Raw genomic sequence first — 16,413 nt, 5'->3', positions numbered from 1 at the left:
GCTAGTTTTCTACGACCGGTCGAGCGAAGCATGGAAGAAATTACGCTGCGAAACTAAACTTTCTTGGGACCGAGAAAGACCGTTAGCATATTAACCCCTTAAATTTTTGAAACGTGGATTTTGGCAACGTCCGTCTCGTTTGGCCGAAATTGGGTTACGCGGTTCGCCAAACAGGAAGATAATGGTCATCGGTAACTTTTCACCGCTGACACATATCGTCATCGACACCAGGCCACCAGGTTGCTGCTAAACAATTTCTATACGGAGAAAGTGGTCCGGAAGACCAACTGCTCTCCAATGGTTTATATATATATATAAATAAATATGACTTACATTATTTTTCCTCATATGTTTCGGGTTATATGAAAAACGAAACAACATTTTTCGACATCCTGTCACGAAAACAATTGGCCAGATGTTGAACTAGGGTTGCAACCAAACAGAAATTGGTGGTTTGTGGTTTTGTCGACGCGTTAGCTGTTGAAGCACGAGTCTCATGCTACATGAACTTTTGGGCACCAACATTTGGGCCTTACAAACCCCCGACAGACTATTCACTACTGTCCTTTCCAGGACTTTCAGCTGGAGAAAGTACCCAAATATTTAACATCAAACCACAATTATTTTAAATTCAAAAAAAAATAAATTTTTTCCAACGTACATTTTTCATTATTTTCTTCCTTTTATCAAAAGTACCGTACTGCAGCTACAAATAATTATATAATTACCCGAAATTATCTAAAGAAATTTATAAAAATGTCAGGCAAATTCAGCATTTGCTTGATGACTTAAAAAGTAACCACACAAATTATTATTGTTATTATACAAGAGTACATAAATTATCGATGTTGGGAAAAAGTTCCCCGGCAAAATGTAATTGTCTGGTACAAAAATAGATTACACGATGGTATTTTGAGTTTCATATATACTACACCGAGCCCATTAACGCCAGCAAGTACGATCTCGAATTGCCGCTGCGTGTTGGCCCGGAAGAACCCACCGCTGTTCTCTTTCTTTATAATTATATAATGATGCTGGGATATGTCAGCCACTGTGCAGCGGAAAAATAAGCGCCATCGCGTGTCGGGTCTTTAAACAAATCCAAAACAACTAAAAAATACAATAGAACATTTGAACTATGCCAGCTGATTTATGCACCTAAATTATGAATTTACCCAAAAAAAAAAAAAAAAAATACATTATCAGCTTTTTCTAGTAATTTTTATTTAACTTTAGTAAACCATACAGATAATTAATGACATTTACAGTTTAAAGTTAATTACCGAAAGCACTTTTGTTCCCAGTTGCTATCTTTCAATAAAAATAAGTCATAATTCTTCGGTCACGTGGTCATATGTTATCGTAACCGAGATCAACATCGATAACAAGACCCCCTGGCCCTTTTTTATATATATTTATATATCAAACTAGCTAGCTAGCTAACTTCCTACGACGGCTGCTGCATAATTCGTTAGATAACGATCGATAGGTGGTAATAATTCGGTAGCTACGATTATTACTCACTACCATAAACTGCTAATTATTTTTAAAAAAACTATAAAACACTACTAATATACACCGGGACTAGGGTGGGCCGTCGAGAACTATGACCTGCATATTTTCAAAAATTAATTAGCTCCGAAAATAAATTTCGTGACTCGAGTAATCAGGGAAATCAAAAATTTTCAAATAAATATTTATTAGGATAATAATCATAATTATTGAGCTTGTTAACGTAATCTGATAAATCTAAAATTGGAATAAATTACAAGATTATTTAATTTGAAATTTTTTTTTTTTTTTCCCTGAGCATGTCCGCAGTTCGGACTCTGGTGTCTGCTGGCGAGCCCGGAACAGCGCCTGGTATTTACCCTCGAAAATCCATAGTGGACCCACCCTTGGCAGCGCTTGCGCGTCTCTATCTTCCACCCCCGCCGAGCCTTAACCCACACACTGAAAATTTAGTTTAACTACGAAACGATCGTCCTACGCGGATATAAGCTACAAAATGGCGCTCGATTTCAGGAAATTTTTTTATTTTAATAAAAAACTTTTTTTTATCATGCAACGATTGATGTAATTGCTCGGGACATTTGCTTTTATCGAAGAATATAAGGCTGAAGAAAAAAAAACTGAAACTTTCGATTATTTATTTCAGTAAAATAATAAAGTCTGGGATTATTCATTTTAAATTATACTTGGGTTTAAATGCAGATATTGAGGATTATTAGAACGATAGACTTGATCACGTGAATCTAAACCGTCAATCAAACTTCAATATTTTTTCTTTTTTATGGAGAAGCGAATATTTATTTGAATTATAATTGTTTGATATTTTTATTTTGTGTAAAAAAAAATAATTTCCGCTTGCGCAGTTGAGAGTAAGATTGATATCACAGAATGCAGGACTTGAAGACTCAGATATTTATCACGAGCACGTTCATATCCGATAGATCTTTAACAAACTCGAGAGATTTCGCGTGGGTGGACATTCTCAGTTTAAATAATGGTAAAATTCCACAGAGCTTTAATGTCCCAGATAAAAAAAAAATTTCAAAGATAGAATAATGAAATTTTTTCGCGACTGACAAGAAGCTCACCCGAGTCAAAAAACGGATTCTTGTTTAATTCTCAAGATCCTCAAATCCTTTGATGTTTTATTTGCCGTTCAAAAAGTAACTCTACTTTGCTACTAAAAATCCTCAATGAGAACTACGAGGTCTAAATGCGAATAATTTATCGATTTTGAATTATAATTAAGACCTCAAAATCTTCGGTTCAAATGCGAATAAAATTATTCCTTCATGTTTTGAGTATTTTGAGGCTCAAATCCAGATTATGTTACTCCAGTTTAGTCCTCAAAGTGGTAAAATTGGTCGTCACTTCTACTTTGAGGACTAAACCAGGATAACTTTCTATACTGCTGTCAATCTTCAAATTCTAAATTGATCCTCAAAAGCCTCATTGAGAACTGAGACTTACATTCGAATTTGGTTTTTGACTCGGGTAGTCCTAAAAATGGCCGAAAACTCGAAAATTTTCTGTTCGATATATGAAATTACTGGAAAATTTTCTAAGTTCATTCATTTTTCTAATTACGAATAAGAAATTTTCGGCCAACTTTCGGCTTCTAATAAATTCCCATACGAAAAAAATATATATCCGGATATATCCGAGCAAATTTGGAATATGTCGCATATATGCAGATTTGCCTGGATATATCCGGATATATATTTTTTTCGTATGGGTTTCTACGGCTTCGGCGCAATTTCGGTCAAAATTAGGCCTTTGTGAATGAAATTATATGATTTCGGTGTGATTTAGTCTTTTCAACCCCTTTTTCAGCGTACTTTTGCCCAAAAATTTTTTCCGGTGTATGCAAGAGTTTTATAATCTCTATATTTATAAAAGTTTTTTCGACTTAAAGTAAATTCGTGAAACATAAATATTAAAAAATAAATGAAAACTTAATGTGATTATTGAGAGTGGTCGAGTTTTACGGTTGGGGGGTCAGATTAAAATCAATTGCACAACTGGCCTCTATATTGCAGCAACAAAATATTCAACAACGCACTGCATGCGTACTTTTAATGTAGACCGTAGACCACAACCCTTACTGGGGGTGCGCGGGCTCCCGTCACCTGGTTCGAAACCGTGTCACCTACATCAACTTCCAGCCCACAAGAATAACCAAACAACGAAAAAGTATTACTAAGTACAGAAACTTGAATTACACATTTATCCTCTGAAACTATGGGAAAAAAAAATATAAAAATTTGCTTATTCACGGCCGTTGAAAATAAAAATAAAATAATTCAAAGTCGTGGTTATATTTTTACTAACGATCCTTGAGAAAGTGCCACAAGCGATAACATGCCAGTCGTGCGACCTGCTACTGGTACTCCTCCTTATACACAAACTTGGGTTTCCGAGTATATCGATCTGTTGCTATCGCGATCTCTCGTGACTCTCAAGCTCTGAGTTCACGCCGCTAATTAATTGATATTTTCGAGGATTCCATAGCACACTCGTGGATTCTCATATCCACAAAAGACACGAACGTATTCAACAGCTTCAAACTCCTGACGAAAATCCAGCCTCGAATTCTTCCCGATCCAGGAAAATTATCAAGACCAATAAATTCATCACCAATTGATGTTTGTTGATCTCTACCTACTTATAAAAAAGAATTCTATATATATATAATTACGCTTAAAGAGATAAAAAATACACAGTACGGTTTAATTAAAATGCTTAGGGGTTAGAAAGCGTGATGAATGGGATTTCGCCATATATGGCGCCTACGAGAACTCTATTAATTATTGGATGACACAAAATCCATTACCGACGGCGAGGAGGAGCGATAAAGAGAGCGACGGAGACAACCGGCAAAAACAGAGCCGTGTGGCAAAGAAATAAATAAAAATAATAACAAAGAAGAAGAAGAACCAGCGACTCGGGCAGGTCTTGCTATAATGCCGCGACTCGGCTCGGACATTAGACCCTACACCATAACGCCTTTTGTTTCTTCCTCGTCAATGTTTATTTAGTTGGTTGCAGCCGTCTCTCTCGCACTGATTAACTTCGCAAAACAAAGCTAATTATTCCCAGAGGCCCGAGACAATCGCAAAAAATAATTAATAACAAAAAATAGCAAAGCGTAAGCAATATTAATTAAATCGGTTTACTACTCAATTAAATCCACTTGATGAAGCTTTTGCTTAAAAATTTTGATGGATGAATATCGCGGGTGTTTTTGCCCCCTTTTCAAGTCTAGTCGGCTGGTGAGGACGTAGTACAGCAAAGTAACATCTTATTAACACTATTTCCTTAATAACTTGCGATAAGAAGCGTCCTCAGGAGCTTCGAAGACTCGAGCTGGTCCTTGTCGGGTGCTGCTGTCTGCTGATGGCGATGATGATGATGATGACGAGGATGGGAAGCCCGTTAAATGCAGCACCAACGTTAGAATAATAATTATTCGTAAGTATAGCTTGTAGCCGGCGAATGATGATAGCCAGCCGGCGGTGTCTTTGACTCTAAGAGACGGCAGTGTGTGTGGGGACGAGGACTCACTCGTTTGTCTTTTTTATCGGGTTACATGTCTCATAAACTAAGCGGGTAACGCTTCAATTAAACAAACAGTCCGAGACGGATGCGTTAAATTTCGATTTTGCATATTAATTTAAGCTTAAATGAAAAACCACTTCGTGCTCTGAATAATTTCGAAAATATATATCTATAGACATATGAGTCTTTGTTTTATTTCATTTTATTTCATTAACTCGAAAATTATACATTGATACAATGAACGTTAATTGGAAATTTCTTTTCATCGTTTAAATTTAATAATTTTTTTGTTGCAGTTTGAAGCCGCCGCAGAAGGACGGAGTCACTAAATCTAACCCCAGCAAAAGACATCGCGAAAGATTGAACGCTGAATTGGATACTCTGGCATCTTTGTTGCCATTTGAACAAAATATTCTTAGCAAACTCGATCGACTCAGTATTCTTAGGCTCAGTGTCAGTTATTTACGTACCAAGAGCTACTTTCAAGGTGAGTTTTTTTATTCATATTATTTATGATAAATTTAAAAATAAATTAAGAATGAACCAGAAGTGAGAGCATGTCCCCGTTGGCGGTATCGTTAATCTCGCAGTATATCACCTAAAAGGGTTCTCTTACTTCTGGTTCAGCACTTAGGGGACCTCTGGGTCCACTGCAAACAGTAGCAACATATATATGTATATATATACACGTACATGTATATAAAAGACACAGCTGGTATTGTTCACACCGTTTTAATAGGTATTCATTGTAGCGCTGGGTGTCGTCGTGATGTTTCTCAGATAATCTGAGCAACTCAGTCGTTGAAAACTTTTTTTACACTTAGACATTGTAAACGTATGTACGAAAATACCCACACATGTATGTAAGTAACCGCACATGTGTGGAGGACGTTTGTTTCTCGGATTGCTGGTTTCATTCCACGATTCCCGGAGACCTGGCGGTCTGCGATCCAGCATTGGGCCTCGGGTCGAAGAACACCCGTATCGACACGTGAAATCGTGTGGACGCTGGGTCACAAGGTCGCGAGATCTCTCACCGCCTCGACTAATGTTCTTACCCCCGTTAACGAGCTAAAGAGACGGTCAAACATTTTACAAATATAGAGGGGAGGCCGGGGCATGATGGGCCTAACTGGTGATTATTTTTTAGGATTTTGAGCATCGGGTATAAGTTGTTTTGACTTCAAACCAATCCGATAAATCTATTTATATAAATAGTTAATTCCGCGTTACTTCACACGTGAAAGATATCAGACGTTGCATAAAGTGATAAGAGAGCAAGTAGTGCGAACGTATGCTCAGACTTGTTATTCTTGTTGGGCGAAGTCACCCCTTGGGCGAGAATCAGAGCGTCCAATCGCGCCCACAACTTCTGCTCTCCTATGTAAATTAATTAGAGTCTCGGTATGCGCGAGTTTTTCCTCCCAACAAAAAAAAAAAGTTTATTTTAAATCCTTCTCATTCTTATTTTTATTTCTCCACTTGTGCTCTTGTTCTTTTTCATTTATTTTCTCCCGCATTCTCGCGATAATCTCGCCTCCTACACTCCAGCCGTCCCATCATTACCCAGAGAATAATACTTTTTTTCTTCAATGAATGCATTCGCGGATTTTTAAAACTATTTAATAATTATTCGTAATTATTTAATTAAGGATAATTTCAGAATATTTATATATCTATAAAGATTTAATTAATTATCTGAGTTATGATTAAAGTGGGAATTAGTGTAAATTCTTGTCTCCCTGCGGCGCGTGCAAACGTGACTGGGCTTCAGCGGAAATATAATAGCCACGTGAGAGCCATAGCGTCACACAAACACACACACTCATATATATATATAGAGTGTGCCTAGCCTCTTTCATTAATAAACTCAAACAGATTAATAATCTTACACCGCTAAACACATTTATAATTTTCACATCACGTGTATGCTTCATCAAATCCATCCACATTCGTCATCCAACACACGACGTTCTAATTTAAATCTCACTTATAATTAATTTACTTTTACAATCAAATTATCCGTTTACCATTTTTTTAAAAATGGTTTCTCTGGAATTTTTTTTACATTAAAAACATGAGTTTTCCCGAGTCAAAGAACAAATTATATTTTGGTCCTCAAAAGCCTCAATTCTTTTGATGTTTTATTTCCCGCTCAAAAAGTAACTCTACTTTAGTATTCAAAATCCTCAATGAGAACTATGAGTAAGACCTCAAAATCCTCAACGAATGAAAAGTTATACTGCAGGAATTGAAAAATTTTAGATAGAGAAGGGAGGGGAGAGAATACGTCGAATGAGACTTTTGAGGTTCAAATGTATGTTTTGAATATTTTGAGGCACTAATCCAGATTATGTTATTCCAGTTTAGTCCTCAAAGTGGTAAAATGGGTCGTAACTACTACTTTGAGAACAAAACTAGATAACAAATTCTAAATTGATCCTCAAAAACCTCATTGAGAACTTTGAGATTTAAATCCTAATTTGTTTTTTGACTCGGGTTTAATTTCAAAAGCTTGCACTAAATTTCGTTGAATTATTTAATTAAAGCCCATTAAGTTTTTTTTTAAACGACCGTTCATTATAACTAAATAGCGAATGTAAATTTTCGAGCTTGCATAAAATATTTATAAATTATCAGATAATTAAAAAAGAGGCATCTAAGTAAAATAATAAAATGTTAAATTCAGTTGCAAGGGTCGTAAAATTTAATTATAAAATAAAACGAGTATTTAAAATAAAGTATGCTGGCGGGCGATGGCTGGGAACAAATCAACGTTTGTTTTTTCCTGATGCTCTGTATAAAATAAATATTTGATCGCTCAATATATCCTGGATTTGAATATATCATAAAAGTTTTGCTGATACGCTATAGTGTGTATGTGTGAAGGGAAGTAAACGTATTAAAGTTGATTGTAGTATATGTTTTATGTCTATATATATCTATATATAAGGAGGTATAGAGATACGACCCGGAGATACGCTCACCTCCTCGTTATTACTCTCATTTGCATTTTTCCCATTTGGTATCGCTGGCACCTGGCAGCGTCTCGCTGACCTGCCACCGTGTACACATGCGAAAATTAGCCGAATAAACGTATCTCTTACTGGTCATTACAATTTTTATCCAGGGGTTATGTTTGCGATAGAGAAAATTAAGTAACGTCATAAAAAAAAAGTAAATTATAAAATAAAAATTTTATGTTTTAAAAATAATCGCGGGAATAAAGAAATTATTTTTTCTTTCGAAGTTAAAAAAGGATTGTGATCGTAGCTCATAAATCTTCAGCGACAGTACGTATCGTGTGATTACGTCGTTACATTTTTTTTTTCTATGCAAACATTATAAACACTCAGTTATCGATGTGACGCTTTCACGTAATATCCATTTAAATTTTTTTAACCAGACAAATTTGCTTTTTATTACAGATTTAATATATAAAATAAATATGCGCGGGTGAATTATTATTATTAATATTAAACTTTAACATTTACCGGTTAGTAAAAATAATTTCCAATTGTATTTATTATAATATTAATAGTAATATACAAAGTAAAAGGCGTTTAAGATCAAGCGCACACGATAAATCGATTTATTGCCTGGATAATTCATTATACTGCTTAAAAAGTACGTAATTAGGTTCGATATATTTCAAAAACTGATAACAAGCTGACAGAAATTTAGAAGCTTATCTAAAGGCATTTAAATATTTGACGCAACGTGATCAATTATAATCGCGATTATTTTCAAACCCCAATAAAAATAATAATAATAATATATATAAAGCCGTGATATATTTAGTAAATGATAAAGGAGTGTTAATTTCCAGTCTGAAAGCCGAGGGCTGTTTTATTTTAAAAATAAAACCCAGCTGTCGGATCGACGGCGCATCCTCAGTTTTGTAAATTAAAAAGGAAACATTGAAAGTATGAGACTGGACATGGACAGTAACTCGACGGTTTCAGGAAAGAGTATCATCGGTGGTCCGCGTGCAGATGTTGTGTCCATACCGATGACTCTTAGATCGATATACGCAAGTGATATATAAAACTCACACGGTGACGGCTGCTTCAATGCGCCGCAAAAAAGGCTTCTTAAACGGGCAGTTAATTGTGTCTACTTATGAGACTGATATCATATATATAATATATATATATATATATATAGAAGTACACACGATCAGCTGGCTTAAGAACAAGGATCCTGCACCTGTCGCGCTCGTCAAAAACCCCTCAAACTTATGCACCAGTTACTTTATTTTCAATTATAAATTCCACACAAATTCATACAACAGATTATTTATTTAAACACACAATGACTTTACCCGAGTCAAAAAACAAATTCGGATTTAAGTCTCAAAGTTCTCAATGAGGTTTTTGAGGATCAATGTATCTCCCACTACGTTTTTTCGCGCAACCAATAAAAAAAACACCTTAGTGGCGGGCAATTCAAATCTTTCTATTTGCATCTATACGATTAGATCCTAACCTAAAAATTATTTTTTTTTCGTACATCACACACTTTGACTGCGCAAACCTGCGCACATAAGAAACGACTATTGGTATGGTGGGGACAGGATTTGTTAACATTACGGAGATTTTACTGTAGAATTTGGAGACTGACAACAGTATAGAAAGTTATCCTAGTTTAGTTCTCAAAGTAGTAGTTATGACCCATTTTACCACTTTGAGGACTAAACTGGAATAACATAATCTGGATTAGAGCCTCAAAATACTCAAAACATACAGGAATAATTTTATCTACATTTGAACCTCAAAAGTCTAATTCGACGTATTCTCTTCCCTCCCTTTTCTATCTAAAATTTTTCAACTCCCGAACTATAACTTTTCATTCATTGAGGATTTTGAGGTCTTACTTATAATTCAAAATCGATAAATTATTCGCATTTAGACCTCGTAGTTCTCATTGAGGATTTTGAGTACTAAAGTAGAGTTACTTTTTGAGCGGCAAATAAAACATCAAAAGAATTGAGGCTTTTGAGGACTAAAATATAATTTGTTCTTTGACTCGGGTATCCATTGAAATCTAATCTAGTTTTATTTTATAAAAAAATATTGAAACAGCAACAATAATTTAAATTAACACATGGAAAAAATTAAATATGAATAACTGTTACACTTTAGCGGCATTAATATTTTCTCTGTCGTGTTGCACGGGCGTTAATTCGTTTAATGTGAAATGCTGGAAGCGATCAGAAGTTAATTTCGCCGTGCATTAACAACCGCCACACTGCATGAGATCTAAAGAAGGGAAATATGGATATAAGCTATGGCATATACATACACACATCTTTATATATTTATACATTTCCACAAAGATAAACCACTCGCACCAAATACAACCCGACTAGTGTAAGGATTGCACATATATATAAATATATATACCTACATATATACAAACCCGAACTAATAGAGTCGTTAAGACACGGTCGACTCTGTACTCTACTCTTGTGCATATTATATATAAATAATCTTTTTGCTTAACACATATATATGTGTATATAATATATATATGTATGTATAGCAACCCACTACATCCTGTAATAATCGAAGCGCATCCGCAACTGTATAACGAGTTAGTGTTACCTTGCGGTGATTCATTATTAGCAAGATTGTTATGGCACCTTGACATCCAATCTCGTAATATGAATAACAAAAGGAAACAATTTTAAAAAAAGAAATATCCAATACATAAAGATTGCAAGAGTTTAAAAGAGCCTTACACCCGCGATAACTCTTATGCATGCAAAATAACAGATATTATCTCGGTAACCAGCAAAAGAGAAATAAAACCCTTCATCTAATTACTCAAGTGTACTAACCATATGCATATTTTTTATTATACATTGGCCTTAAAACGTGAGCTTGTATCGCTGAATCTTATATCGCGAATTTATAATCGCGTCGCTGCAGACTCTGCCGCGACCTCTTCGTGCGAACTTTGATAAAGTCCCGGTTCACTCCGCGACCCCACCGGCTCGTTAATGTGATATTAATTTCAAAATTACTTCGGACAGATCGCGATCACCTTGACTCGTTAACGCTAACAATATTGTCTCTAGTTTTTCTTACATATCATTATTTTTCGTTCATATCAATGATTGCAGTCGTGCTCATAGGAGGTGTTTACGGCTTACTGTTATTACGTTTGCTGCGAAAGCTATACCTCGATCGGGCAATAAATATAATAGTTTTCTTGTTATTTATATATATATATATAACATCTGTAATATAAAAAGTAAGCATAAGTATAAGTCTATTGTGTTGTGTCCCGACACGAGTACTAAGTCCGACGTGTGTACGAGGCTGCACGCGTCACGTCAACACGCTACGCCACGATCAGCTGAACACTTGGTAAGAGCTTTCTTGTTACTCCTGACCCAGTGAACACACTTGCCATGCTACTGCCTATTCTCTACTTTGCATGCATGCCATTTGTGTACTTCTTGTCCAACTCTTTACTTCTCCATTCCAACTTTACTTTGCTCTCGGAAAAATAACAAAACAGAACTCAAAATATGCACCGTCAAATATTTACCCACTGACGTGTAACGCTCTGGACAATAAACGTTTTTTCTGCTGCTTTGTGTAACAGGTAACGGTAATTTGTAACCTAATGTTGCAAAAACCGCGAGGTTGATGAGCGAGATGAGAAAGGCAGGGGGATAATGTCGACGGGATTTCATAGAGCTCTGAGATGCTCTGAGATTTAACTAAAAAATAAAACAAATAAATAAAATAAAGAAGAATGTCCGTGACCTTTAACACTATAACCAATTCAAAGCACGCGTATCATGACAGCATCACGGTATTTTATACGCACACCGTGTGAAAGTCCCTGTCTGATTGATGACGTTATTAGTCATATAAGTGTAGTCACGGGATTTTATTGTGAACAAAAGAATAAAATCGCTTTGAGCAAATTGTTGGCGGCCACAACTTACAAGACGGTCAGCACGGAACTCGTTTTTAGACAAATGGGAATTTGCTATTTTTATAGCTAATTAAAACCCCATCACATCCATTTGATAATGTCATTTATAACTCATTATCCTTTTATGTAATTCTTTTTATCCTTTGGGTCTTTCATTTATTTATATATATTTTTGTATTCTCTCTTTATTTGGATTCCGCCTGAGAATCGGATTTTATGGTTTTAAAGTAAAATCGTTTGATTGAGTGATAAATAACGAGAGAGGAAACGAAGGGAGTATATTACAGATTCCCCTGACAGAATCAATGACTGGCACTTGGATACGGACGATTGGCACTCGATTGAGTTTGCCGAGGACAATGAAAAAAGCAAACATATCACATTTTGTTTCTGGTTAGCGCCATAGGGTGCCTGCCAACCTGGGGCAGTTTCTCTGTCCTCGGGCGGGGGAAACTAAACTTGATACAACAAGAAATGAAATAGAAACACACAAGTTTAAGTGAGTGAATAGGGCACAGTATAAGTAGGCATATAATACTCATGAAAACACCACTAAGCACACAAATATATATAAATGATGACTGGAATATAAGGAGAATATGTGTAGTTTGGATGAGGGGAAAGGAAGAGCAGGCGAAACAAAATGAGATGAGGGGGCACGAGAAATGACCGGTGTCAGTTACACGGACTGGCACCGCATTTCTCTTTACTTATATTCCATTCCCCTTGTGTACAATTTACCTGCTGCTATGCTACTCCATGTAAACTACCCTTGACTTTATAGCGCAGCAAAACTATAAACTTTTCTCCTTTTTCAAACACAAACACACTGTCTGGTATTCGAATCCAAAAATTAATAACCACCTTGACTTCTTTGAAGTTTAAATTATTACCAAGTCTTTCATGATTCAAAGCCTGGAATTTTTAAATTCAAAATTTACTTTTTTTAGTGGATTACTCGTGGGGGTCGAGCCACACCCGGGGCGATTTCCGCGTGGGGTTTTCTGTTAGAACAAAGCCCCGGGAATTAATTAGTAGGCTCGTAGATATAGCATGACCCCCCAAAGAAGTTGAGCCAGCATATGGCACGATCCCATCATCGCGGCTACAACACCTGGCCTCCACCTTCTATTCCTCGATTTAACTACCCCGCTATCCCTTCTCTACTTATATGTCTATATATCTGTATATTATACATATTTTTGACCAAAGCACAGACTGACCAGGGGTTCGCCGTCACCTTTCACCAAAATATCTTTCTCCATAAAAAATACAAACGATGTCTATTTTTTTTTTTATACATTACGGAGCTAAAAAAAGGTTTAAATTTAAAAAGAAATATTTTTTATCTGAAAACTTTCGAGTGTCGGTTCTTTTTCTTTTCTTTTTTATCGAAATTAGGCGTCTTTTGGGGGACAGCTTTCAACTTAAAATTTTGAAAATTTGAAAAAAGGCAAACAATCTGTATTATGACGATTGCTAACAGGAAATGCGAAAGTAATTTTTTCAAAAATGGGAAGTTTGGCGGTTTTCTACTAAGACAGACTATATATTTTTTTTAATGCTATATTACGCACTAGTGATTTTTACTGTGAGATAAAAAAATGCGAAGATAAATCGTGAATATTATTGCTGACTTGATTAAACAAAGAATATAAATGAAATTACGGCTTTCACACAGAATTTTTAGTAACAATTTATAAACTTATACGAGTTAAAGCGTCATAAAGTCGATGTACATATATATACGCGTATGTGTTTAGAGTACGTGTCTGTAGTCTATTTAAAACTGACGAGAATTCTTGATGCGCAAACTTTTAATTACGACTCAACGATGTTCTTTTTCAGAGACCGTAATCCGGATGTTGAAAATCCTGATTAAATGTCGAACATGATTTCCCGATTTATGCTTATCAATTATCATTATCATTATTATTATTCTGCAGCCGTACACTGTAAAAAATTTTCAGAGTGAACGCAGATTTAAATCCCTTGGAGTAAAATTCACTTCGAAGGGAGTTTATTTTAATTTTGAAACTCAAAACAGAGAATAGTGTCCCGAGTCAAAAAACAAATTCGGATTTAAGGCTCAAAGTTCTCAATAAGGATCAATTTAAAATTTAAAAATTGACAACAGTATAGAAAGTTATCTTACACAGAAAAAAAGAATTTCTGGGCGCAAGAATTTTTTTGTATTATAAATTGAACACAAAAATATTCTTGGGACGAGCAAAAATTTATTGACTCAAAAAGTTTTTTCTTGCTCTGAGAAAATTCATTCTCGCCGTAAGAAAATTTCTGTTTCCAATTCATAATGCAAAAAATTTTCTTGGGGCGAGTAAAAAATTCTTGTGCCAAGAAATGCTTTTTTTCTGTATAGTTTAGTCCTGAAAGTAGTAGTTACGACCAATTTTACCACTTTGAGGACTAAACTGGAGTAACGTAATCTGGATTTGAGCCTCAAAATACTAAAAACATACAGGAATAATTTTATCCGCATTTGAACCTCAAAAGTCTCATTCGACGTATTCTCTCCCCTCCCTTTTCTCAAATTTCTCAAAGTCCGAACTATAACTTTTCATTCGTTGAGGATTTTGAGTTCTTACTCATAGTTCTCATTGAGGATTTTGAGTACTAAAGTAGACTTACTTTCTGAGCGTCAAATAAATTATCAAAAGAATTGAGGCTTTTGAGGACTAAAGAATTTGTTCTTTGACTCGGGATGTAAATAAAATCCACTCCACTCCGCAAAAGACAAACTCCCTATTTACTCCATATGTAAAGTGATTTTTTAAACTCCGCAATTTCTAGTGACAGAATAAATTTGGATTCAAATAAAATCCATAATGACTCCGAATTCACTCCCGATTGTTTACAGTATAAAAAGTTAGCGACTAATATTTCATCCACTTTAAACTAATATTTAATTTTGAACGTAATCACTTATTGTTAGCAAATGAATTTATAATTCAAGCTGATTACTCTGCTCGAGATTGTAGATGAAATAAGGGATATTTAAAAAGTACAAGATTTAAGTCATAGTATAATGATGTGTAGAGTAGGACCCGTGCACACAAGCCCCGCCCGGCAATCATACAGATATCGAGAAAATTATACACAAAGTATCAGGTATCACATGACTCTTGCGGATTATAATTGTGTACCCATGCAACTGTGATACCGGCTAAGTCCTTTGGGACCGTGTAAAAATATAACCAACCAACACATATGTACATACAATGCTGTGTACATTTATTACTACATTATATATCAGGACATTATGCAAAAATATATTATATATATTATCGTGTGTGTATGTGTAGCATGTACATATTTTAAACAGAAATTAAAATTAATGAGTTTAATTATTACGTGCATCGTTCACTGCACATTCATACGAGGTCACTTTAGCTTTTACTCACACTGAAAAAAAAAAATATTACGGACATCATCGACACGAAATTTTTTAAAATTTTATTTTCCAGCCAATAAATAAAATTCGTAAAAGAGTTTAATTTATTAATAAAATTTAACCCAGAACCCGAATCTGGTTCCCGCTTGATCGGCGGATGTAATGTAAAGAGAATACGGTAGCTTTACACTGAAATTCTTTCCGAATCACTACTACTACTACCACATATTACATATTTCTACATACTAACCAGAACTTATATACCTGCGGCATGAGATAAAAAGATTAACTCGCGTTGTTAAAACGTCAAATCGATTTACGATGATTTGGTTACAAGTTATTTCATCGAACATATAATATATATATATATATATATATATATATATTTTTAAATATTACCCATGTTTATTTTTATTTAGCTTCTTAACTCAATAAATTTAAACCCTCTGTAATTTAAGATCCAGGCTTTGTTTATTTAATCGCCTGGAAATTATCAGACTTTATTTTATTTATTTTTCTTATCACTTTTAATTAATCGCTCGTAATTAATATTTTATTATATTCATTGTGCATTAATATCACTATGGAAATACATTTTTCCTCGGGAATAATAATGAAATATTAATATATATATATATTTTATCTGAGATATGATATTAGGCTCCAATAATTCACGTCGGAGGTAAAAAAGAAAATAAATAAATAAATAGGCGTGTAAAATGATTAGCTGTAAATCTATCAGATATGACCGCCTCTGCTATTCACACCTGGTTTTCCTCTCACAAACCTCCGAGTGCTTATTGTATTATTATTATTATTATTATTATTATTATTATTATTATTATTATTAACGGCAAGGATACGGCAAGGGATGCCGCTGCCCTACAGAAAGTAATTCCGTTTATATAGATTAAGAAGACGATGATTCAAAAAGGCCAGCTGCATACTCGTTACACCCCTCAGCCATGTGCTTACTC

General features: G+C 34.9%; 1 protein-coding gene across 2 annotated transcripts in view; it reads left to right on the top strand.

Annotated features, from left to right (window-relative positions):
* The window catches only part of LOC130666996 (circadian locomoter output cycles protein kaput-like), an 82,188-nt gene that overhangs the window by 29,396 nt on the left and 36,379 nt on the right, over positions 1-16,413 (top strand). For both annotated transcript variants that reach the window (XM_057468349.1, XM_057468348.1), the window contains exon 2: positions 5,367-5,557. In XM_057468349.1, the coding sequence (XP_057324332.1) occupies positions 5,367-5,557 (191 nt within the window). The remainder of the gene's footprint in view (positions 1-5,366; positions 5,558-16,413) is intronic.

This window comes from Microplitis mediator, chromosome 4 (genome assembly GCF_029852145.1).
Source record: "Microplitis mediator isolate UGA2020A chromosome 4, iyMicMedi2.1, whole genome shotgun sequence".
NCBI classification, from domain to species: domain Eukaryota; kingdom Metazoa; phylum Arthropoda; class Insecta; order Hymenoptera; family Braconidae; genus Microplitis; species Microplitis mediator.
This window is presented reverse-complemented; position numbering and strand designations above follow the sequence as displayed.